Genomic DNA, 26140 nt, shown 5'->3' on the forward strand with positions numbered 1-26140 from the left:
CGCCCCCCCAAGTCGCGGAGCAAGATGGTCAGCTCCAGAGGCGGGGCCTCCTGCGCTAGACTGGCGGAAGGAATTCTCTCAGCGACCGGGTGGGTGGAGGGGCGTAGCGCGACGCTGGGCTGTGGGCTGTGGAGCTGCTGTGCTGCAGAGCGGTGGGCGCTTCCCGAGGGCCTCGGGAGGTCGGCCTGGAGCCCTGAGGGCTTGAAAAGGCCGTTCCTTGCCTTGGCCACGCTCTTCCTTCTCCTGCCCAGACCCAGACGAGCCCCTGCACCATGTCGGCCTACCCCAAAAGCTACAACCCATTCGACGACGATGCGGAGGATGAGGGTGTCCGGCCAACGCCGTGGAAGGACGACCGCGACCTCCCCGATGGACCCGGCGCGCCCATGGACAGGCAGCAGTACCTGCGGCAGGAGGTGATGCGCAGGGCCCAGGCCGCGGTCGCCAGCACCGACAGGTCCCTGTCCCTCGTATACGAGTCCGAGAGGGTCGGCGTCGCCTCTGCCGAGGTGAGTCTGGAGCGGGGCAGGAGGGCCCGACCAGTCTGAATTGTCACACGAGGTCAAGAGACGTTAGCTGTACAAAGAGGTGTGTGTCTTGAGTGCTTGAAAGCGGTAGTTTGCTCACCGTAATGTTCCTTAGCTGTTAGCAGAGCTCGGGTTAGGGAAATGGAGTGTCTGTTTTCTTTATATAATTACCTGCTCAGAATCCCAGATCCAAAGCTTCAACCTTCCCTCCCCAAGAGACCCAGAATGGGTGAGCATTGTGCCTGCTGGTGTGTGTGTGTGTGTGTGAAGCGTCAGTGCAAATGGGCCTTCTTTCCTATCACTGACCACTTCATCTCTCTGGTAGAGGTGATGAGGTCTGCCTGGGCAGCTGCTGAATAAGCCATAGCCCAAGTATGGTCAAGTCTAGGGCCTTACTTTTACTTCCCAAATCCAAATGAAGATGTCCTAGATAGCATATGGTCTGTGACTGTCCGTTTCTCTCTAATTCACCTTTGTCAGTTGGTCTTTCCGCCCATGGGAGATTTCAGAGCCGGTAAGTGAGGATTGTTCTTTCTTAGGCACCATGTTTGTTCCCTCAGCCTACTAATGTTTGGTTTGTTTGTTTTTTTTAAAGTTCTTGGAAATGTAATAATAGATCATTGGTGTATCAGCTACATTAATCTAAAGGATTTGTAGCTTCGAACCTTAGTACCGGAAGCTGAAGTGTTGTCTTCCTTCCTGGGTCTCTTTGTAACTCTTATCTCTGACAGAGTTCATTCTGACCTGATCACTTAACAGTCTTGGGCAGTTTGAGATATGTTGGTTAATTTCTCAGATAGTCATCTAGGTCTTATCCCCATTGCCGCTTTTGTGGTTATTTTCCTTCCCCACTTCCATTTCCTTCCCCACTTCCCGCTGTTAGAGTATCCCTCATTGGCTCATTTTCCTGTATGTGGCTTCCTTAAGGAAGTTTAGCTGTATTTCTTACATCTTATATCCACTGAATTCCTATGTTTGAGCCTAAGTGGCAAGTGTTGACTAAGATTTGGAAAGATTATCTAAGGTCTTAGGACCCTAGTGGAGGAGTTTCTTGAGGGTACCAGGTCAGAGGAAGCCAAGTAAGAACTGTTTGAAGGGACATCTCGGGAAAGCATGAGAACAGGAAATCAGAATGATACCAAGTAGGTTGTCATGGCAGAGGAGAAACTCAAATCTGGCTTTTAAGGCTAAGATTTAGACAGGAAGGAGAAGGAGGGAGAGGAAGAAGGGTAGGAGGAATGTTCACAGGGCAGAGAGGAGCACTGCAAAGACACTGGCCCACCACCAGAGTTCCTGGACTCCAGTAGGGAAGTGAAGCACAGGATATGTTCAAAGAAAAGGCCCAGAAGAGGTAGCTTAGGAGCCTTTCGTGGTCAAGAGAAAGTCTGTCTTTCAGAGGGAAGGAGAGTCAAAAACATATTAGAGGTGAGTGGTTTCACGTGGATTGTGGTGACACCCCCTCTCCAAGCTGCCTCCAGAGGCCCTTCTCTCTGTGCAAGGGGAATGGTGAGAAAGAGGTGGACCAGCACCTCAGGCCTGTGAGGTTTGGATCAGGCCAAGTTGGTGTTGCTCTGAGAGGTATAGTGTGATCATGACTGGGCATGTGACAGGCACTGTCATCATCAGTATGGTGACACTGAATTTTTCTTGGATTGAGTCAGTTCCCAGTCACCAGAGGCCCTAGGAGGCTGGAATGGTCAGCACCCTCTCCCCTCCCACTTTGTGCTGTCCGGACTGCCTTGGAATCAGTCTTTGATTCCAGTCAGAATGAGGGTGGCAATGGGGCTGGTGTTAGTGAGCTCATCTGCCACTCTGTGGCAGCAGACCCAAGTCACCTGCCAACCTCCCTACTTAGAGACACATTGCTGAGCTGTGCAAAAACATGATAGGTTTTTATAGAGGGTTAGGAATGTGCAAATATTAGTTTGGGAAGCTGTCATTCAGTCCCAGCTTGGCAGAAGTAGGAAAATCACTTAGGTCACCCTTAGTGAAGGAGAGCCGTCCTCCTCCTGTGAAACTGGACAGGGTTTATTTCTCACCAAGAGTCTAGCCATGGGTCATGACTGCCACGGGACAGAATTAGAGAGGAGCAGTTTGTACTTAACTGGCCTGGTAAGCACAGTCCAGAACCATGGAGAGACTCGTAGGCCACTCGTAGGCCACTCAGCTCTTCTGTTTCACAAGTCTGATTTTTTTTTATTCTTTCTTTTACCTAAGGTTTAGCTTTTGTGAAGCGATGTCCAATCACATAGTTCAAAACTTAAAAAATGTACAGAAGAGTAAGAAGTTTCATCCCCGCCCCAACCCCGCTCCCACAGCAGCCAGCCACCGTCAGTTCCTTCAGTGTCCTTGTGGAGATACTCTGTGGATAGAAACAAAGCTATAGTCCCTTCCTTCTTTTTTTCTTTCTTCTCTTTTTTTAATTTTAACTTGAGTGGATGCATTCTATATATTCTAGTCTGTATATTTTTTTAAATAGGATTGGAGGTTATTCCTTAGTAATATATAATGCACTGATCTTTTTGTTATTGTTGTTTTTATGGCTGTGTCCTATTCCATTGAATGGATGGCTTGTATTTATGTAGCCAGTCCTCTGCTGATAGGCATGTGGGTTGTTTGCACCTTTGGGCAAGCCCATGGAGACATGCCTGCCCAGAGTTCCCTGTCCCCTCTGGCACTGAGCATATGCTCCTGTAATTCACTCCTTTTGTGAAGCCTGGGATCTCATTTGAGGGGAGTCCAGCAATCAGTGTTAGACTGGGGCCTGAGTTGCTGGCACAGTAACATCAATGGGACGGGAGTAGTGTTTGGTAGGCCAGCACACAACCACGTAGGCATGACCTCTCTTCAGAGGTCAGGCGTGTGGCTGAAGGCCCCACCTAAATCACGCTGTGAAGCATGAACTATCTGGCCTAGCCTAAGGACTCCAGTAAACAAAGATCCTCTTATCAGGGTAATATACGGGCCAGGAGCCAGGCAAGGCCTGTCTTTGGAACATGCAGGGCGCAGACAGCCCAGGCCTGCTGAGTTAGTCCTTAGTGAGCCCGGCTCAGCCAGCACGCAGGCAGTAAGGAGCACCAGCCTTTGCCCTTGGTGTTCTCTCCTGCAACTGACAACTCCATTGGTGTTTCGGAGTCCATTCTGTACTACTGCAGTGAGACAGAGCCACAATTCGAGCATATTCCATTCTCCTGTGTCGCCATCAGTGCTCTTGCATGTACATTCTCCTGGAAAGAGAGTGACATGAAGGAGATGAATTTCCGGTTTCTAGGTTCAGCTGATTGACTCCAGACTGACCTCCACCTAAGCAGGTTATTCGATACCTGAGTTTAATTTCGAGCTCAGTACAGGAACCTTAGTCCTGACATTTTCCTTCAGAATTTCAGGGCCTGACTGGGTCAGGGAAGACAGCCAGGCCCAGTTGAGCTTATGGGATGTATCAGCTCTGAATTGGACTTGGGATCTGGTGGTCACTGCTGCCCTCTGTGACACCTGCTGGGTCCTGCCTGGCTTTCTGCCTGCTTCCTCATCTCATGCTCACGTTCCTCTTCTTCTCTCAGTTCCCCCAGTGGCCCTGCGCCCAGGGCTGCTGCACACATGGGCTGCACCCTCTGCCCCGAGTCCCTGACCCTACCCCCACCCTTTGCCTAACTTCTCACCTTTCAGTTTCCCCTTCAACACCGCCCCATCTGGGAGCCTTCCTGACTCCCCCTTAAGCCAGGTAAGGGGTCCCTGCGAGTAGCTGACCCTGGCACTGTCCATCATGTATGTGTAGGATAGCTTGCTTTTCTGCCTCCCCCACTCTGAGTTCCCAGCACCACAGTGTTGTCAGTAAATGAAAAGTGAAATGAAACTTGACTCATTGAGCCCTCCACCAAGACTGTAAGCTCTGGCAGGGCAGAGATCTGGGGCTGCTTAGTTCATCCCTGGGTCCCTAGTGCCTGGAACAGTGGATGGCAAAGTAGTATCTGTTCATGGATATCTTGTGACACTTCTGTCCTTCTGTGTGTGTTTTCTGTCAGCAGGAATTCCCTGATGTGTTCACATTTGCACAGGGCCCAGGGACATAACCCATCTGGCCAGAAGTTGTCCCCCCATAGGACAGAGTGTACCCTCACAGGGCCTTCAGTTGTCTTTTGCATTCTCTTGCTTTATCAATAATCCCTGTTTGACAAGAGCTGCAAACCAAAGGGAAATTGAGACACCCCCTCTTTCTCTGCTGTTTCTCAGCACAGTACCCCTGGCCCAACCAGATCTTTTCTCTGACCATTTTCTTTTTTCCTATTAAACTTCTAGAAAACTCCTTTTAGAGCTCAAGGTGGGGGAGGCGTGGATCACCTATAATGCTAACATCTGAGCTTTGCATGCTTGCCCTTTACACAGCGGTACTCTCTGGAGCTCCCTCCCCTCATAGTCGCCCTTGTCTCTCCATGACCTCCGTTCTCCCAGGGACCCATGACGATCCGCATGCCCTCCCTTTTGGGGGACAGGACGATGTCTGGGAATTGCGGTGTTTAAGGTCCACCTAGCTTGTCCTTCCTGTTCTGGTATTCCTGGTATTTACTCCTCCAAGTCCTTCTTCCTTGTCAGTTAGAACTAGGTCACAAGCACTTGGAGCCCGGTCCTTTCCTCTGCCTCAGAGGATGGATTTCAGCAGAAGTTTCTCCTCTGCCGGCCTCCTGACCAGCAGATCACCTCCAGTGAACACCAGCTTCCAGCTCGCAGAAACTTCCAGAGACCAGAACAGCACTCACTTCCCTGGCCAGCCACCCCCACAGATTTCTCTTCACTTCGATCGTAACATCTAACTCAAGACATTTGGTCTCTTTACCGGGTCAGTACTGTGATGCAGACTTGGAGTTTGAGAGACTGTTTCACTTGTGAACAGAAGAAAGTAAGATCTCACTGTGAACTGGGGAAGGTTTTGTCAGCTACTTGTTACTGCTGCTACTCTCCAAATTGAGGTCGGGAGGCCAAAGCAAGAAGGCAGGTGGTTGGTGAGATGAGCCACCGGGAGAGCCGTGGCTGTGAGGGAAGCTGAGGACCTGTGTCCTTGTGTGACAGAGCCCGGGCCAGCACCCACCCCAGGAAGCTGGGTACCTGTCCTGCTTCCTGTTCTTCATCTTCTGCTGAAGGGGAAGTTAAGCTGGTAGGACTGAACTGTTGGCAATATATCAACTCAAAAACCATGTAAATGCTGGAGAAAATAATTTTAATCCTAATTTAGAGCCTTGCCTTATTCCAGAATAGACTTATCTCAGAATGGACAAGAACATGACAAACCTGAGATGTTGGAAGGAGAAACTCTAGATAAATTAGGAACTCATTTTTTGTTTTCCTTCTAAAACTGAGCTCTTGGAAGTTTTGACCCAGATGATACGGTCTGGTAAAGATGTTTCCTTTTGTTTAAAAGAACCTGATGGCTTCTTCAGACACATCTCAGGAGCTGGTGAAAAACATTTAAACTATTTGAAGTTATAAATCTCAGCAGTTCTAAGTTTATTTCCAACAAGATTTTTTGTTTTCTGCCTACACGTTATGTTTTAAAAGTTCATCCACTATAAACATTGAGAGCTCAGGTTACATGTTGGGTCCCTAAATGTTCTAAAAGCTTTCTACTGGGGCACCTGGGTGGCTCAGTCATTAAGTGTCTGCCTTCAGCTCAGGTCATGATCCCAGGGTCCTGGGATTGAGCCCCACATCTGGCTCCCTGCTCTGTAGGAGACCTGCTTCTCCCTCTCCCACTCCCCCTGCTTGTGTTCCCTTTCTTGCTGTGTCTCTCTCTGTCAAATAAATAAAATCTTTAAAAACACAAATAACGTAAAAAATAAAACCTTTCTGGGGCGCCTGGGTGGCTCAGTGGGTTAAAGCCTCTGCCTTCAGCTCAGGTCAGGGTCCTGGGATCTAGCCCCACATGGGGTTCTCTGCTCAGCGGGGAGTCTGCTTCCCTTCTTCTCTCTCTGCCTGCCTCTCTGCCTACTTGTGATCTCTGTCAAATAAATAAATAAATAAATATCTTTTTAAAAAATAATAAATAAATCTTTCTACTAATGCTTTTTTAACTGAAATGGGCTCTAATAAACCCATTGTGTATATTTTTATCCTTCAGTTGTCAGAGGCATTTATTTAAAAATTGTTTGTGATTCTGTTTTACGGTATTAAGAGAAAAATCTCTAACTATTATCTGCTATGGGCAACGTAACTGCTGAGCCACAGACAGATGCAGGGTTGGAAGAATCAAATGGTGGTAGAGGGCAGGGATGGCTTCATGAAGTAAAACAAGGAAAGCTTGAGAGTCTCCAGGGTGGAAAGGTGGATCACAAAAAAGGAACACGGCTGGAATGGCCCGAGATAGGGACCCAAGCAAGTTTGGCACAAAGGAAGGTTTTAATGTTACTATGGTGGCACAGTCACATCCACCTTCAGAACTCTCAGCTCTACTTTTTTTTTCTTTTTCTTTTTCTTTTTTTTTTTTTTTAGATGTTATTTATTTATTTGAGAGAGAGAACATGAACAGGGGTAGGGGCAGAGGGAGAAGCAGGCTCTCCACTGAGCAGGGAGCCCAACGTAGAGCTCGATCCCAGGACCCTGGGATCATGACCTGAGCTGAAGGCAGACACTTAACAAATGGAGCCACGCAGGCGCCCCAAAGTTCTACTTTAGAGAAGGTCTTCAGGGAAGATTTCTCTGAGGAGGTGGCCTCTGAGCAGAGACCTGAATTAAATGAGGAGCAGAGCTGTACAATTATCTGGGCGAGGATTATTACAAGCACAGAGTAGCATACACAAAGGCCCGGGACAGAATCACCTTCCTGTTACAGGTTTTAAAGGTGAAACTATGAGTGAGTTGGAATCAGATATTAACAGGGCCCAGAAATGACCCAGGACCTAGCCTGTGAAATAATTTGAAGGCGTGACCAGGGTCAGGTGGATCCAGTGACCCAACAGAAATCCCGTATCTGAAAAGTGGGAGTACAAGAGCCAGAGTCCATGGGCGCAGTGCCAGGTCAAAGCCTGTAAGGTGCATGGGGGCCAGGAAAGAGGGAGAGCTAGAGGATGTGCTGCCAGTCCAGGCCCTGCGCATCTTACCAGGGTCCTCTGAGCCAGCCTCTTGTGGGCATGAGGGAGAAGAACTCAAGAGCAAATACGAAAGAAAGCCAGTAGAGGCAGGACGGGGAAGGGCCGAAGAAGGTGTTCCCTGAAGAGATAACCTTCCCCCGAAAGATGGCAGCATCTGTCCCCATACGTGCTCTCTGAGGGCTCATGACAAGCCTGCTGTGTGTCCCCTAGAGAGGGGAAAGTTACAAAATGGTGTAACACCATCACCTCTCATTTTCTCCAGGAACTCGATCGTCAGCGAGGCGTCTTAGAACGCACAGAGAGGATGGTGGACAAGATGGATCAGGATTTGAAGACCAGCCAGAAGCACATTAACAGCATTAAGAGCATGTTTGGGGGATTCGTCAATTACTTCAAATCGAAACCAGCAGAGACTCCACCCGAACAGAATGGCCCCCTCACCTCCCAGGCCAATAGTAGGTGAGTGGGTCTTCAGCCATCCAGAAATGAAGTAGCTGAAAGTGGTGTTTAATGCAAATGGTCAAGACTTTGAAGCCACTTCTAGTGCCTTAAAGGGACCCAAGATCTGTGTAAGTTACTCATTGGAAGGGATTCATCCTCACACATTTTGAAACAAGAAACATTTTTCCAGTGCTCCTGATGCTGTTCATTTGATTGAATAAATAGGGTCTCCAAAAAGTTAAATTACTGCTCCAGTAATTGTAATTTGAAAGAATATTCACCTCAGAAAGCTTAACCAGTATAAATGTTCCTCCCTTCACAGAATTTTAAAAATTCTTTAAAAAGTCTTTATATCTGGGGCGCCTGGGTGGCTCAGCTGGTTGAGCATCTGCCTTCAGCTCAGGTCATGATCCCAGGGTTGTCGGATTGAGCCCCGCATTGGGCTCCCTGCTTAGTAGGGAGGCTGCTTCCCCTCTCCCTCTGCTGCTCCCCTTCCATGTGCTCTCTCACTCACGCTCAATCTCCCACTCGCTCGCTCGCTCTCTCAAATAAGTAAAAATCTTAAAAAAAAAAAAAAAAAAAAGTCTTGGGGTGCCTGGGTGGCTCAGTGGGTTAAGCTGCTGCCTTCGGCTCAGGTCATGATCTCAGGGTCCTGGGACTGAGCCCCGCATCGGGCTCTCTGCTCAGTAGGGAGTCTGCTTCCCCCTTTTTCTCTGCCTGCCTCCCTGCCTACTTGTGATCTCTGTCAAATAAATAAATAAAATCTTTAAAAATATAAAAAATTAAAAAATAAAATATTTTTTTAAAAAAGTCTTTATATCCAATATTTCTATATCTAATGCAGCCTGGCCATTAACTTTAATTTTTAAATGAGTGATTATTTTTCTCAAATGTTTCAGTTAGGTAATAAAATCATTTATGTAGGGCACCTGGGTGGCTCAGTGGGTTGGGCCTCTGCCTTCGGCTCAGGTCATGATCTCAGGGTCCTGGGATTGAGCCCCACATCGGGCTCTCTGCTTGGTGGGGAGCATGCTTCCTCCTCTCTCTCTGCCTCTCTGCCTACTTGTGATCTCTCTCTCTCTGTCAAATAACTAAATAAAATCTTTAAAAAAAAAATCATATATGTAATTTGGGCAGGTATTTAAATATATGTACAAAGATAAAAGAGTCAAGTTTCTGCTAAAGTAGATTACTAGTCATATCTCAGACCACTGTATTTATTTTTTATTGTAAAAATAATATAGCCAGGCACCTGGGTGGCTCAGTTGGTTGGGCAACTACCTTCGGCTCAGGTCATGATCCCAGGGTCCTAGGATTGAGTCCCGCATCGGGCTCCCAGCTCCATGGGGAGTCTGCTTCTCCCTCTGACCTTCTCCCCTCTCATGCTTTCTCTCACTCTCTATCAAATAAATAAATAAAATCTTTAAAAAATAAAAATAATATAATCATATTACAGAAAATCTACACCTTACTTACCATAGCACAAAAACTCAAAACTTAGTTTCTCCCCCTTACTCAGTGTTTTCATAGCTGCAATCACAGTGTTCATTTGGTTTTGTAGCCTACTTCATTTAACCCAGAGAAAGGTCTGATGTAATGTTACTATACAGGCCTCTCTGTTTATCTTTTATTTTCTAAATCTGGAACACAGAATGATTTTTTTTAAGGTTTTATGTATTTATTTGGCAGAGAGAGAGAGGGCTCACAGGTAGGCAGAGCGGCAGGCAGAGAGAGAAGGAGAAGCAGACTCCCTGCTAAGCAGAGAGCCCAATGTGGGGCTTGATCCCAGCGCCCTAGGATCATGACCTAAGCAGAAGACAGACATTAAACCAACTGAGCCACCCAGGCTCCCCTAGAACAATTTTTTAAGAGGCATTTTTTTAAGTTCGTAACTGATGTAAAGTGCACACATCTTAAGTATGTGTTGACATTTCCACTCAACAGGTGACTGCTTACCTGTGGATACACTTGTGTGGCCACCACCTGGATTAGGACCCAGGATGTGGGAGGGAAGAAATTGGGAAACTGTTTCCAGCTCACAGTGGCTCTGGGGAGAAACAAGTGCAGGTGAAGGAACTGAGGGTGTAGCAGAAAGACCAGGAAGGCGGATCATTGGTATTTATGGAGAGGAAACTGCAGAAGGGGAACGGGCAGTTGGTTGGGCCTGGGGGCTATTCCCTGTGGACACGCTAGCCAAAGTTAGGAGCGTTGATTGGTTTTGTGGCTCAGTCATAATCACTATCCATCCCTGATTTTCCAGCTTGGCCCTGATTTCAGATACCTGTCACCTTTTTCCCCCAACTGGGGTAGTTTCTTGGGTTGTTCATTTGGTCGGGGTTTGTTTGTTTGTTTGTTTGGTTTTGGTTTTATGGTTTTTTGTGGTTTGGTTTGATTTGCCGTTTACAAATCGGAAGGATGTTTTGTGTCCCCCTTTTTGGGTTTTTATATGTTAGGGGAAGTTGAGATGTCTGTTGTCACTTTGGATTAAGACATCTACATCACATGAACTCAGCAGCAGAGACAGCCCTTTGTTGGCACTTTCCTGTGTCTCACATGTCCCTTCCCAAAGGCTTCTTGGGGCTAGTGCTGTACCCCCGCCCCCACCCACCCAACCCTGGTCATACTTTAAAAGTCTTTCAAGTCCTGGGGCTCCCAGGACACCTTACTTTTTGGGGGAAGCATCTTGAAAACTCAAGGCCTTTTTGACAAAGGTGTCCCAGAAGTGAAGCAGCTGGACCAGCTTCAGCGAGGTGGGCCTCTTGGTGCCTGATGTCACGTGCCCCCGCCTAGCCTTCTGCCTCTAGATCAGCCCCAGTCAGCTGGAGCGTTCTTCCCATCACTTGGTAAATGCAGCAGAGACCCTGAGGAGGTGGGGCTTTGCCCTGGGAACCAAGGCACCGACCTCTCAAGTGGAGTTAGGGTTACGTGGGGTCCTGCCAATTAAAGGAGGGGAAGGTGGCAGGCGCGTAGCAGTCAAAGCACAGGAGAAGCTGGGACGAGTGAAAGGCATTGGCTATTTCTAAAGTGGGAGCCCAGCAAACTCTTGACATGGAGGCGTGGCCTGCAAAGCTATCTGTGAACTCCTAAATCCTTACCCTTGCAAAAATCACTGTAATGTGTAATTGCTTCTATAAAATGAGTAAATCTTTATAATCCTGTCATAACCCTACTCTAAATACAGCAATATTCTGATATAAAAGCTTTTAAAATAAGTTCCTCTTAAACAAACAAAAAATCCTATGTATCCTGTGTATATCCTTGTTACACAAACCCTTCAGCCTTCTCTGAAGTTTTGTTTCTTGGTAAGCCATTTTTTGATTTGCTGACAAAGCTTCATAAGCTGCTGGTTCCCATTTGCATTTAAAGCTCATGGAGAGGGGTGCCTGGGTGGCTCAGTCAATTAAGCATCTGTCTTCAGCTGGGGTCGTGATCCTAGGGTCCTATATCGAGTCCCAGTTTGGGGGGGGGGTCCCTGCTCAGCAGGGAGCCTGCTTCTCCTTCTGCCTCTCTCTTTGTTTCTGTCTCTTGTGAGTAAATAAACGAAATCTTTAAAAAATACTAAAATAAAAAAATAAAGCTCACGGAGATGTCCCTTCAGATCATAGATTTAACCACTCCCTAAATTTGAAACACTCTGACTTATTCAAGACTCGGTTGCTGACCAAGAGCCACCACTCTTCTTTTAGTTCTCTTCCTTAACCATTTCTGTCACTCTCCCTAGAATTGGCTTTTTGCCATCTTTCACAAAGAAGCCAAATTTTTGTCATTTACGTATTACTACCATATACATCATGGCACAAAGGAAAAAAGTCAGCTTTGGGGTATGTAGGCTGGATGACGGCCAGGTGTGCTCAGCTGCAAGCACCTGCTTGCACGTGGGGCTCACAGTTGTGCTCAGGGAAACTAGCGGTGTGTTCTAGACCTCTAGTCACTACTGCTTTTTTTTTTTTTAAAGATCTTATTTATTTATTTTGGAGAGAGAGACAACATGAGTTTGAGGGGCAAAAGGAGACAGAGAATATCGAGCAGACTCCATGCTGAGCATGGAGCCTTGTGCAGGGCTCGTTCCAGGACCCTGGGATCATGACCTGAGCTGAAACCAAGAGTCAGGTGCTTAACCAACTGAGCCACCCAGTCACCTCTCCAGTCACTGCTTCTGAGTAATGAAATCCTCAGATTATAGGAGGCTCTGTTCTGTTCTGCACATCGCTGGAGCACTGGGGGCCTACGATGCCTTTAGCCTGATGGGGTCCAGGCTTACATCAGTGGGGAGACATTAAAGGCTTTAATCAGGGACACCTTTAGCCTCATGGGGTGCACGCTTACACCAGTGGGGAGACATTAAAGGCTTTAACCAGTGGCGCCTGGGTGGCCCAGTTGGTTGAGCGTCCGCCTTCAGCTCAGGTCATGATCCCGGGGTCCTGGGATCAGGCCTGAGTTGTCCTCCCTGCTCAGCAGGGGGTCTGCTCCCTCTATCTTTCCCCCCACCCAACCCCCCCACCCGGCTTGTGCTGTCTTTCTCTCTGTCTCTCTCTCAAATAAATAATAAAATATTTTAAAAAAAAATTTTTTAAGATTTTATTTATTTATTTGACAGAGAGAGATCACAAGTAGGCAGAGAGGCAGGCAAAGAGAGAGGAAGAGAAGCAGGCTCCCTGCTGAGCGGAGAGCCCAATGTGGGGCTCATCCCAGGACCCTGAGATCACGATCCGAGCCAAAGGCAGAGGCTTTAACCCACTGAGCCACCCAGGCATCCAAAAAATTTTTTAAAAGACTTTAACCAGAGTGCGGTGCCTGGGTAGTTCATGAGTAAATAAACTCATTGAGTCCAGCATCTGACTCTTGGTTTTGACTCAGGTCATTATCTCACAGGATATGGGATTGACCACCACATCAGGCTCTGCTCTCAGCAGGGAGTGTCCTTGAAGTTTCTTTCCCTCTGCCCCTCCCCAATCCACCTCCCACTTGCACTCGTACACATGCACATTCTCTCTCTCCCTCTCTCTCTCAAATAAATCTCTTGGGTGCCTGGGTGGCTCAGTTGGTTAAGTGACTGCATTCGGCTCAGGTCATGATCCCGGAGTCCTGGGATTGAGTTCCACATCAGGCTTCCAGCTCCATGGGGAGTCTGATTCTCTCTCTGACCTTCTCCCTTGTCATGTTCCCTCTCTCGCTTTCTCAAATTTAAAAAAAAAAAAAAAATCTTAAATTTTTCAAAAAATAAACAAAGACTTTAATTGGAGAGGTTCATGCAGGGGATGTTAGAAAGATGCCTGGCATCTTTGGGTAAGGATTGGAAAGGCAGGCGCTCACCCATGTAAAGATGAAGAAGCAAGGCAGAAGGAGGGCTAGATTTTGGGGATCTGCGGGGGGATTGAGAGGATGTTTGTATGGCTTACGGGGAGTGGAGCTGTGCAGAGAGAGGGCAGACATGGACAATCATTGGTTTCCAGCTTGGCCAACAAGTGGCCAGGGCACCAGTCAGCAGAGTGGAAAAGAGCAGACTATGCCACAAGGCCCAGCTTCTGGGGGCAGGGGGAGCCCCTGCCAGGCCTGCAGGGATGCATGGAGAGTCAGGAACAGTCTGAGCATCTCCTGAGTTACCTGGAGAAGTCCCTGTCTGTCGCAAGAGTGGGCAGACTAAACTTTTGACCCAGGAAACAAAATCAGAGTTGTTTTGTAGGGACTTATGTAAACAAGAAAAAAACAAAGGTTTAATGATGACATTTTTTAAAAATGAAAAGAGGAATAATCGAGTACAATTTTTTGTAACATAGGTCTCCTAATGAGAAGAAAGCAATTATTGACGGAGATTCAGAGTTAGTCTTTCTATCATCCGGTCAGTTGCCAGTGGTCACTATAAAGGCAGTTCTCGGCCTGTGGCTGTACAAAATCAGATTTGTCGTGTGCTTCTCTTCCCCCTGGTCCTGGGAGTCTCCTTTTCCTGAAGGAGGGCTGCTGAACCAGCTGCTGCTTTCCTAAAGCAGGTGTCTCAGAAGTTCCCCAGGCTGCGGGCCAGACTCCCAGGAGCCGCTGATGAATATCCCTGCTTTGGTCAGAGGAGGCATTTGCTTTTTGCCCATGGGCATTGCTTGAAAAGACATACTGAGTTGTCATAGGTGTTTCCTCTTTCTAAATGTTCTCTTTTCTTAACTTCTATCCACAGATTGAAAGAAGCCATAAGTACCAGTAAAGCACAGGAGGCCCAGTACCAGGCCAGCCACCCAAACCTCAGGAAGCTGAATGACTCAGGTCAGTGGGGACCTATGCTCGGCCACACTTGGATTCTGGGTTGGCCCTGGGGTGGAGCACTGGGGGGCAGCAGGGACTCCAGCTACTGTCATGGCTGAAGGGTGTCAGGGACCCAGTGCCACTCCCAGGGAGCTGGAGGGTGTGTGTTAATGGCACGGCTCATCCCTCTCCCCGTGGCGGATGGAATAAGGAAGTGGGACCCTGGGTCCCGTTGGAAAGGAGCCTGTGCACTGTTAGTTCCTGCCCCGTGAAGCTCTGAACTCTTCCAGTAGTGAAAAAATAATGGCTGGAAAACCTCTTGTGGTCAGGGGTAGAGCCTCCCAAAAATGACCTGTCATTCTGCAGACCCAATGAGTATATTGAGTTCTGTGGCAAGGGGGGACTTAGAGTTGCTAACCGGCTGATCTGGAGATGGGGAAACTATCCTGAGTTAACCAGCTGGGCCCAGTGTGATCACAAAGGTCCCTTTGTAAGTGGAAAGGGAAGCCAAGGAGAGATGGTCAAAACTTGGAAGATGCTTCACTGTTGACTTGGAAAACGCAGGCAGGGACCATCTGCTGAGGAACACAGGCAGTCTCTGGAAGCTGGGAAGGGCTAGGAATCAGATTCTCCCCAAAAGCCTCCAGGAGGAACACGGCCCTGTTGATGCCTCGACTCTAGGCCAGTATGCTCCGTCCCAAGTTCCTGGGCCCCAGAACAGAAGGATAAGTCTGTGGTAGTTGCCTCACAGCAGCGAGAGACTCGTGTAGCCCCAGAGCCCGAGGGGCCAGAGAAGCAGCAGCGTGAACAAGGTGCGCAAAGTCGGTTGTGTGTGGTGTCATCCTCTTGTTATCAAACAATAGGCTCAGAAATACCCTTTATCTGGAAAGGAACTTCGGCCCCATGGAAGTCCCTGCAGACCCCTGGAAGGCCAGGCACATTATTCGGTGCCAGGAATCAAATGCTTCCTATGCTCCCTTTGAGGAAAGCAGGATACACTCTCGATGCTCCAGAACCCACCGCTCTCATGGTTGACATGGCTAAGGAGAGACCCTGATGGAGGAAGAACCGGCGGTCAGGAAAGAGGGATATCACCGCACTTCAATCATCTGGAAAGGCGAAAGCCGTGGGAGGACATGAGGGACAACTAAAATATGTGAGGGCCACAGAAAGTCTGAGCTCAGCAGAGCCTGAGGAAGAAGAGTAGGAAGCCTGTACCCAAAAAGGCACGAATTTAAGGAATTAAAAGGAGTTTTAATTTGTACAGTGTGTAGTAACTGAAGAGCCTTAAAAAAAAAACAAAAACAAAAAACCGACATCGTGTGTGTGGAATGGTTTCAGCAGGCTGTGCCTGAGGAAATCCACCGAGTCTGGAAAGAGAAGTTCCCCCGAAGATGGAAACTGGGATGATAGAGCTTTTCTGTGTGCGTTTAGAAACTACAGTTCAAGGAAGATTTGAGGCAAACGTGCATTATTAGCATTTCTTCTTTCCTTGCTTGTTGTATTTGAAGCAGAAAGGCAGCATGTAAATACATTTCTAGAAGAGAAAGTCATCCACGATCCTGTTTCCATAATATAGCTATTTTGATTTTGATTTTTGATATTTTTTATAATCAATAATTCGTTTATTAGTTTCTATTAGGTAAGATTGAGGTTCTTTCACTTTGAAAGAACTAAAGTGTGCATTTGAAGAAAGGAATAAATAAGATCTGTGCAGTTCTATTTTTACATCAGTGATCATTTAAAGTTTTTTGCTTTCTACAAAAGGCAGTCAATCATCTGCTCTCACTGATATGTGGAATTTAAGAAGTAAGGCAAGAGGCTCACAGGGGAAGAGAGGAAAAAGTGAAACAAGATGAAATCAGAGAGGGAGACAAACCATAAGAGACTGTTAATCATAGGAAACAAACTGAGGGTTGCTGGAGGGGAGAGGGGTGGAAGGATGGGGTAACTGGGTGATGGGCATTGGGGAGGGCAAGTGTTGTAATGAGCACCAGGTGTTGTATAAGACTGATGAATCACAGACCTGTACCCCTGAAACAAGTAATATATGTTAATTAATTGAATTTGAATTTGAAAGTATGGGAGCACCTGGGTGGCTCAGTGGGTTAAAGCCTCTGCCTTTGACTCAGGTCATGATCCCAGGGTCCTGGAATCGAATCTCCCATCGGGCTCTCTGCTCAGCAGGGAGCCTGCTTCCTCCTCTCTCTCTGCCTGCCTCTCTGCCTACTTGTGATCTCTGTCAAATAAATAAATAAAATCCTTAAAAAATAAAAATAAAAAAACAAATTTAAAAGTATGTAGTGTAGGAAAACAAAAAAACCTCAGATCCCGCTTGGGGTTTTTTTGAAACGTGAATAGTTATTTTGATTTTTAAACCTTGCCTTGTAGACCTTGTCCACAGCCCCATGTCATTGTGCCTCGTTGTAGTTCCACAACCACATCATCACTCAAATGAGTCCCTGCCTCTTTCCCCAGCACATGGCCAAGGTCTGACTGGGTGACCCATCAGTTGAGGGTCTTTGACCCCCTATCCCTCCCTTATAAGCCTGCCCAGTGCTCCTCCCTCCTGCACATTGTCCATCCCTGCACTCATCTCTTTGGATGGCCTCACAACTAACCGCCTCATTCCTTCCCCGCCATTTTCCAGATGAAGATGAATTTTGTGAAGCCACATTTCGAGAGACATCCATTAACCATTCTCCTGGTGTTTCTTTCCAAACTCAGACGCCATCCCTGGAGGTGCGGGTCCTGCCGTGAGCAGCGAGGCTTACCCGAAGAACCCACACCTTCGAGCCTGTCACCAGAAGATGGACAATAATCTAGGTAAGACTGAAGCTCCGCCAGCCTCCACAGGTCCCTTACTCTGGACCCTTGTGCTCCCAACAGCTGGTGCTGGGCTCAGCAAGTATACCGGTAGCCAGTGGTTTCTCGGGACCAAACCATGGTTGGTATCTGCGTCTCCCTCCCCACATGTCAAATCCAGTATGGTCACAGCCATCTCACCCTTCTCTCTCTCTCTCTGGAGTCTGTCCACTTCTGTCCTTCCCCACCTGTCATCTGACAGTAGCAGGGACCAGGAGACTCTGAGGGGCCGTACAGTGTGGCAGTGAGAGGCCCATTATCTCTCTGTGAATGGGGCCCAGGAACAGAGCCTGCCTCTGAGGATGGGGGAGAGGGTTAGATGAGCAACCCCAAACATCCCATAGGGAACTGCCTGACCTGTTAAGTGCTGCACACTCACGTAGCCACTGCAGCAGACACGGGGCCGAAGAGCTGGGTTCCTTGTGTTCCCAGGTCCCTTGCCCAGCCTCTGGCCCCGCCTACCTCTCTACCCCTCCTGCCCTCATCACATGTGCCTCTGAGTGCTTTCCAGGAAGCTCCTGCCCACCTCTGCCTGGAGTGTCCTTCCTCCCCACTGTTTGAAGGCTAGCTCCTCCAGCGACAGGCCTGGCTTTAACCTGTTGGAGTCATGTACCTGCTGGTTTATCTGATGGCTTCTGACCACACTGTAAATTCCAGGGAACCCAGGGCTATTTTGGTTTGCACCTCTGTACCCTGCCCTAGCAGGCAAGCTCTCTGATTCATTTTTGAACGGAGAGAGAGAAGCTTGTTACTTGAAGTTCAAGTGCAGGGCTGGGGAGTATGTGTGGGCAGTAGAAGCAGGCATGGGAGTGGTGCCCGTGGGTTCATTCTAGGTGGCATCTCAGATGTGCTGCGTCCTCTGACCTTCACCCCATGAACGGGAACCTCCCCCATGGTGACCTGGGTCGGAGTCAGTCTCCCAGCCCTGTTAGGAGATGGCAAAGGGAGTAAGACCCAGGGTTAAATTTTCCCCACTCTAAAGGTATCTAGTTGGAAACAACACTGAGGCCGATGACAATGCACATTGAACATCTGTGCACAGACTTCCTCCTCCTTTCTCTCCCCCAGGAGGGATCCTGCGGGCCCCTTCCGTGGTTCGCCCAGAGCAGTGGCTGTTCCAGCAGCCCGGAGCAAATAGCATGACAGCCTGTTAGGCAAACCATATTCTTTCTTTTTAACATTTAGCCTTTGTGTCTGAGTAACCAGATTCATCACAGAAAACTATGAAGTTAGGTAAATGCTATGAGGAAAGAATCACCTGGAATCCCATTTTCTCACAGTAGTCTCTGATTTGGTGTTATTCCTTCCATTTTTCACGTACCTCTGTCAGTACATACACTTCCATATCCTGCTTTTTTATTTATATTTTGAACACTTCCCTAAACTTCTTTTCTGCGACGTTCTTTGAAAAGCACTACATCAGCAGCCCCACGCCCTGCTCTTGGACACTCAGGTCATTCCCATCGTTCGCTCCTACACGTAATCCCTTGCTCATTCCTATGAGTACATCCTTGGCCACATTTTGTACCTAGATTTGCTGGAAATGGAGTTACACGGTCAGGGAAAAGAATTCTCCTTCTGAGCATTAAAAGAGATCTCCGTAGAAATGAGACATCGTCGGAGAGAATAGACATAAGCAAGGTCAAATAAAAACCGTGATTTGCCCACCCTGCAGCTTACCACTGCTGCCCTCCGTGTGAACGTCAGCAGTCGGTGTGATGCCTATAGCCTAGGCAGGCAGTCCCCTGCGGTGTGGCAGGCTGAGAAGGGCTGGCGTGGCACCCTGGAGCCACAGGGCCCACTGACACAGGCTGTGCCTGGCCACCCTTCACAAGTTCGCTCCTACCTTCTTACCACACTCCCCGCACCTCCCACCCCTGCCTTTATCTCGGGGACCAGGGCAAGTCTCCCTCTGACGCCAGCTCCCTTGTCTGGTGGCTTTACTCTATCACACTTTTTTTTTTTTTAATCTTAGTATACCTATTGCTTATCCTTTTCTGTCCCCATTGCCAGCACACTCCCTGAGGCCTGGGGTGACCTCACAGATTTTACTCTCCATGGAATGCAAGGTCACGGGTGTCAGTAAATTCAAGAAGCATAGAGCTGAAGACAACTTTTCAAAAAACAGACTGGATTCTGCTTAAGTTTGTGGTGCTAGTGCCAAGTATTTGTGTATTCCGACCTCTCTTTCCTTAATGTTTTATCTTTAATTCAGCTTCAAGAAGCTTATGTGGTGCCTCCTCCTCTCTCTTTCCTCCGGCTCTTTCTTAGCCTGCTGCTCCTAGTGAAAGGGCAGAAGGCAGCTCTGTGCATGCCCCCCCACTGTTTACATGTGCACATATATGTACACACGCACACCCACACACACGTACACACACACTGTCTTGAAGCCTGAGAAGACCATTCACTACCTAAGTTCACCCTGGCAGAATCAGTGAAGTCTCTGCTTGCCTCTGCAGTTGGTTGAGCCTCATCAGGGGACCCCAGAGGGCCTCCAGCATATCTCTTCCCCTGCAATGACCCTAGGTCTCTTCATGTCACCTCTGTCCAATGTGCTCTTTACATACTGCTAGGACTGACCACGTCCTTTCAGATGTTATCCCTTTTAAAAACGGAGGTGATGTTGATTTTTAAAACTTTCGAAACAAAGGGAAAATATTTATTACAAAGAGTGGGAAAGCCTAATGAGGGAAATAGAATGAGCTCAGAAGGAAGCCAGCACCAGTGTGGCTAGTCGCTCTCCAAGGGACTGTCATCTTGAAGGGAATTCCCCTCGGCTGTGATCTGGGAGCATGGATTAAGAAGGGGGCCAGAATCTGAACTCAGACCCCGTGGGACTGACCTGGGTTCCTCCCCATACTGTTTGTGTCCTGCATAAACATGGGACTCTCAGGCCTCACATTTGAACTTGAATTTCAGCAGTAGTGATATAACCTATCGCTAGGTCTGAACCTTTGCCAAAAGTTGTGTGCTTCACAGTCCCCATGGGGCTTGCCCCAGACAGCATCTCTGAAGGCACCCAGCACCTTCAGCCCTTTGTTCCTTCTGACATGGGGACCCTGGACTGCAGGGACCTCCACGGCCAGCTTCTTCCTGGCCGCAGAGTAGGCAAAAGAAACTGTGCCAGCCCGATTCAGGTTGTGTCGTGTGCCAGGACATTTACAGCCTGGGTGTATTCATGGATCTGAGAAGTGGTAGCAATGAATGAATGGACATAGGAAAATGTGAATTATCATAACATGGGTGACAAGACCTCATAGCATTTGGGTCCAGCGGGAACATCTGTAGTCCATGTATTTTCTGGGAGATCACCCTAGGTGGCAAGGCAGGGACAAAGCACCCATTTCTCTTGCCACCTGCAGAGTGGAAGGAGGGGTGGGATGTGGCCTTCTCCAGGAGGGAGCCTGGGGCAGGAGCAATGTGGGTGCGGGGAGCTTTCTGGGTCTCTCCCAGATGTGTTTCCAAATAGGGATCCTCATGCTTACTACTCCGAATCTGTGCTTCATCTAGCTTTAGGGAGTGGGAGATGGAAGGATGGAAAGCTGGCACTATTGAGTTCTACCTGCCGACATGGGGTTTTTGCTCCTGAAGAGCAGCCCATGGGTCTGGCTATTGGTTACCTGCATACTTACCATACTTACCAGATACTTACCATGGGGTCTGGGGAGGGAATATGTTTTCTAGACTCCTGTGAACTTCTCTTTTTCTTTTCTTTTCTTTTTTTTTTTTTAAGATTTTATTTATTTATTTGACAGACAGAGATCACAGGTAGGCAGAGAGGCAGGCAGAGAGAGGAAGGGAAGCAGGCTCCCTGCTGAACAGAGAGCCCAATGCGGGGCTCGATCCCAGGACCCTAGGAAGAGGCTTTAACCCACTGAGCCACCCAGGCGCCCCTGAACTTCTCTTTTTCTTGGGTACTAACTGATCTTGCAACGTGCCATAACCCTCTAGAATGTTCAGAGGCAGCTGAAAAATCACGTAGAACTCTATGCATTTTTTAAAGCACAGGAAGGACAAACACCACTGTATTAAGAGCGGTTGTCTTGGGCTGACATTTGGGGGAGGAGTGGCTTTTGCATGAAGCACATATTACTTTATATGGAGTCAGCGGGTTTTCTTTTCGCTTGCACACATTTTGGAAAATGTAACCAAAGCCCTAGAGTTTTACCATCTTAAGAGAAACAGGACTCAGTGACGTGAATGTTGCTGAGCACCAGCCACGAAACAAGCAGCAGCTCCTGATTTGACTTGGCTCAGCCCTGTGTCTCCTTTCCCTCTCCCACAGATGAGCTATCCATGGGACTAGGCCGGCTGAAGGACATAGCCCTGGGAATGCAGATGGAAATCGAGGAGCAAGATGACATTCTTGACCGCCTCACAACCAAAGTGGACAAGTTAGATGTCAATATAAAAAGCACAGAAAGAAAAGTTAGGCAACTTTAAACACAGAGAAGGCTCTCTCCACTCCGTTGTGATGAGAAGAGCCCAAAGATCTTTCAAACTCCCCAAAAGTTCATTTATATTGTTTTAGTGTGTAACATAATACATGTTTCCAAATGTTATAATTATAGAGTGGGTACTAGGAGATGTCATTACGAGAAGTGTGTGTCCCACGTTTTTTTAGAGCCATCACCTCTCCGTTCTCTGAACTGAATGATTAGAGTTTTAGTCTGAGCACAGTAGCCTGGCCCTGAGTATCTTGGGCCTTTGAGGAGCGTTCCGGCATGAGAGGAACAGTTGTGTTTCTCACTTTCACAAGTATATGGAAGGATGTGGGCAGAATTTCAGTCCTGGGACCACCATTCTCTATGTTTATGGGGAGTGGTCCTTCCCACACCTTGGCCTACCAGTCACCACCACCCCAAAACACACACACACACACACACACACACACACACACAGAGCACATTTGCGATTCTCTCAAACCCCAGAAAAAGATCAGTGTTAGGTTCACACTGTGATTCTCTCAACACCCTGGAAAAGGATCAGTGTTCAGAAATGGAAAATGTCAGCATTTGCTCTTCGGTTGATATATGTCACCTCCCCACTCCTGACCACCATCCTTGGCATAGTAGGAGGCAGTCAGATCAGGACCGCTCATTGTGATAACTGGAAATGCGCAGGGAATTGTGTAAGCCCTGCTTCCCCTGGCATTCACTCCTCTAAGTAGGTGTCCAAGGTTAGGGCTAGATGTGCCACTGTCTCAAGGCTGCCCAGCTGGCCTATTGGGGGGGCCCCTCTACAGTTTGTGGGAATGGAGCATCATACAGAGAGTGCCCCCACTGTGTGCTCCTCCCCTTTGGAGAGCACCTTGACCCAGCCTCGGGGATGGCAGTGTTTGTTCAATGCCTGGGGTCTCCTGACCAGTCTGGATTCCCACCCATTCTTCTCGACCTCTTCCAAGATGACTTGACTCATCTCTTGGTTCTCAGCTACCCCAGTTAGAGGACTGGAATGCCACAAATGATGCTGAATATCTAGAACAACTTGGCTTTAAAAAAAAAAGCCCAGACATTATTATCATTTTAACTGGCCCAGCTTGTTCTACACAAAGACATTCATCTCCTTATAGAAATCAATTTTAATGAATGCTTTTAAGTGATTCTTTGTTAAGTGGGATGCATTAAAAGTGATTTCTGTAATGAGATTAACATCTGTGTGTTGGTACCTCCAGCAGAATAATTGAAGCCACAAGACTTTTGTCTTTGTAAAAAAGCAAATTAATTACAATATTTTGAAGACAGTGAAAGGAGCTGATTTTAATAAGATAGGTCAGGAAATGCAAAACAACAGCGTGTTTCTACCTTGACAACATGGTACTGTTAATGTGACCTTCACCACTTTGGTTCTGTAGCCTGTAAACAAAGTCTCTGAAAGGAAAGGAAGTCTCTGAAATGCTGCAACCATGCGTCAGTATTTATGTAGCAATTTATTTGTAGAAGTTCTATGCCGTGATGTGTGCCAGTCCTCAAAACTGACAGCTTCCTTCTGCAAGTACAGCTTTCTGTCGTGTTCCAGCCTCGCGGAGTCTGATGGCCATCATTATGAATATTCCAGTTACGTGAGAACACAGAGGTAGTCAGATTAGGCGTTTATCAGATGAGCTCATCGTGATTGTTCTATTAGCGGGTAAAAGGAAAACTTCTAAACCTGTACCTAGCCCAAACAAAACAAGTTTGGAGGGCTTTCAGCAAAAAGGCTGCTGACAAGCATGAAGCCGGAGAGTAGCCCATGTGTACATTTCCACTCCTAATCATTTCTGATCTTTTCCTAACACCTTCCATGTATGTCATGATAGCTGTTTCTGCCTGTCATCATCAGGCAGAGACTCATATAGATTAGTCATCATACCTCAGATGTAAACTTATTTTTTTCAAACCAATTATACATGCAAAGGCCACTGCCAGACGTTCTCTCCCACAACCTGCTGTTTGCCTAACGAGAGTAGTGATTTCACTGACTTGAAGCGCAGTGGCACGGGAAATCATACCCCTTCCCTGTCTTTTCTTAGATCACTGAACCCAGTTGCCCCTCCTTTTCCTTTTTCCCCCAAGCATATAGAAGGAAAGCACAGCCACTTTTCTAGAAATGCGTCTTTTGACACTTGACACAAAGGCATTATTCACTCTTGTTTAGACCCTCTTTCCCAAAGGCCCTGACCGAGGAGCTGTCTCCAAGCTACACACTAGCCAGCAGCTTCTTTCTGCTGGGTCTTCCCCCTCCTCTGCCATGCCCATGAAGGACCAATTATTGATTCTACTTGATAGAGCAAAATTGTTTGCATTTTCAGAGAACAGAGGGAAGCCTGGAGCCTCCAGAATCCTTACACATGATGATTACGTTCAAAATGAAAACATTCTGTCCTCTAGACTAGACACATCTGTCTCATGGAAACATTCAGATGTGCCCAGGCCTGAGCTGGCTATGGCTAGGCTTTGAGAGCACGGACAAGACCAGTGAATTCACCCTTCTATCAGGTAGGGTCTATAAGACAGGTTTTTATTTTCACAATCGAGCTGGAAACATAAACTGTGCCTTCAAAAAAGTGGCTTTTCTAACTTTAGGTTGGTTATATGTGAAGTGTGCTACAAACTTAAACATAAGTGCATTCTCCTTCAGAGGAAACTGTTTCTAACGTCTAGTGATCTATAACTTAACACCGGTGGAGCTGCCTTGTCTTTTTTGCATTCGGTAGGAATGGAGACATGAGTTTAACTCAGGCAGTAAGAAAACAATTCATAAGTGCATTTTAACTTCTCTTTTTCTAACTTCTGTTTGTGAATATGTCATTTTAAGGGTATACTACACCGATTTAGTAAGAAAAAAAAAATTCTTACACTTTGCCTATATATAGGCTTTTTCTCAGAATTTGTAAATTACCACTGTTAGCATCTTCGGGTCTGATAATGAAATGTCTTGTGTACACAATGATGAGCCAGTCATTAAAAGTGCTGGGGGCAGGGGTGGAGGGGAGGTGTTTTTGTTCAGGCTGTATTGGAACAGCTCTTAAGTTCCATGCCTTCAACTCAACAAGTGACCATATTCTGTAAAATAAAATGTGAAGTTTTTTTAAATCAGATTCTGTCCCCCACGTAGTCATTCTCAAAAAGCGGGTGGAGGGGCTCCTCCATGTTGAGCCTTCATATATTTGGTCCTTGCTGCCCCATCGAGCCCTGTGGACAAGCTTTCTTCTTGAAACCCTCTCATTTCATCTTTCAGAGTGCTATTCCAATCTGTCTCCTATCTCCCTGACCACACTGCCCCACTTTTGAGATCAGGGCTCTGCAAATGGTAAAGTGCCAGAGAGTCAATGTTTCAGGCTCATGGGCCAGTCAATCTGTCACAACTACTCAGCTCCTCCATCGTACTACAAAAGCAGCCAAAGACGACATATAAATGAGAGTGACTGTGTTCCAATAAAGCTTTATTTATGGACACTGAAATTTAAATTTTATATATTTTCACATGTCACAAAATCCAATTATTTTGATTTTTTTTTCCCTATCACTTAAAAATGTCAAAACCACTTAGTTCATGGGAGGTGCAAAACATGGTGGACTGCAGTTGACCCATGGGCCATAATAGTTGGCCATCTCATTTAGATTGCCACAAAGTACTCCTAGGAGTGGGAGGAGGAAGGATGGCTGGCCACTGTATTCTGCAAGAGGATCCCATCAGGGCTCATGGCCACTCTAAACACCATAGTTCACCAAGAAAGGAGAGCAGAGCAACCTAGCCTTGGCCCCACTCTCTTGGCTCCACCCTCCCATCCAACCACAGGCATAGCAATTCCTTCTAGATCCGAAAACTCTGAGAAGGCACCTGGAACCTGGACTAGACCATCTTGAAAATCTTATATGTCAGTGGACTGGCAGCCTGGATCCCCAAGGCCACTCTGGGTTAGTGGATATCATCTTTGGGCATCATTATAGATAAGGATCGCTAGGATCTGAACATAGTGGCAGACTTCTCTGGGAAGACAAAGGCAAGATGCTACATAAAAGCAAAAGCAAAAAAATCCAGGTGGCTCACATTTGGGAGCTGCAAGTAATGGAACAGCTAAAGTTTGGTTTGTAGGAGGGTGAGGACATGAGGGATGTAGGCAGGTCCCAGATGAAAGGCGTCATGGGCCATCTGAAGGAGTCAGACAACACTGACCTTCCATGACAGGGAGGCACTGACAGATTCTAAGCGAGAGAGTAACATGGCCAGATTTGCATTTTGGAAGGACCGTAAAGATGAATGACAGCATTACTTATAAGAACAAAAAGGCCGAGAAACAGCCTCACTAAGGAAATGGTAGACTATATTGTGGCTCAGCCCCGGCTACGGTAGACAGTTGAAGTTACAGAAAGCTTCCAGAGCATACAGGATGATGCTTGCAAGATTTACATTATGGGGAAAGAACAGACATAGAACTGTTGTTACACTGCGGTCTCAATTTCGTGGGAAAAGCAAACCAATGTGTATATTTCAAGGGGGGAAATCACTTAGGTC

General features: G+C 47.3%; 1 protein-coding gene across 1 annotated transcript; it reads left to right on the forward strand.

Annotated features, from left to right (window-relative positions):
- The first annotated feature begins 91 nt into the window (after window positions 1-91).
- On the forward strand, window positions 92-24722 carry LOC111142613 (synaptosome associated protein 29). Its single transcript, XM_022495922.1, has 5 exons — window positions 92-509; window positions 7869-8065; window positions 14214-14299; window positions 17006-17104; window positions 21429-24722. The coding sequence occupies exons 1-5, from the start codon at window positions 273-275 to the stop codon at window positions 21584-21586; spliced, it is 777 nt and encodes a 258-aa protein (XP_022351630.1). The 5' UTR covers window positions 92-272; the 3' UTR covers window positions 21587-24722.
- The last annotated feature ends 1418 nt before the right edge of the window (window positions 24723-26140 follow it).

Source organism: Enhydra lutris, unplaced genomic scaffold (genome assembly GCF_002288905.1).
Source record: "Enhydra lutris kenyoni isolate GAN:26980312 unplaced genomic scaffold, ASM228890v2 scaffoldscaffold8, whole genome shotgun sequence".
Lineage (NCBI taxonomy): Eukaryota > Metazoa > Chordata > Mammalia > Carnivora > Mustelidae > Enhydra > Enhydra lutris.

Excerpts from the sequence above, each read along its gene's own strand:
- LOC111142613 (XM_022495922.1), top strand. The coding sequence starts at position 273 with ATGTCGGCCTACCCCAAAAGCTACAACCCATTCGACGACGATGCGGAG. Across the intron at positions 8,066-14,213 it reads ACCTCCCAGGCCAATAGTAG|ATTGAAAGAAGCCATAAGTA; the intron begins GTGAGTGGGTCT and ends TTCTATCCACAG. Across the intron at positions 14,300-17,005 it reads CAGGAAGCTGAATGACTCAG|ACGCCATCCCTGGAGGTGCG; the intron begins GTCAGTGGGGAC and ends TTCCAAACTCAG.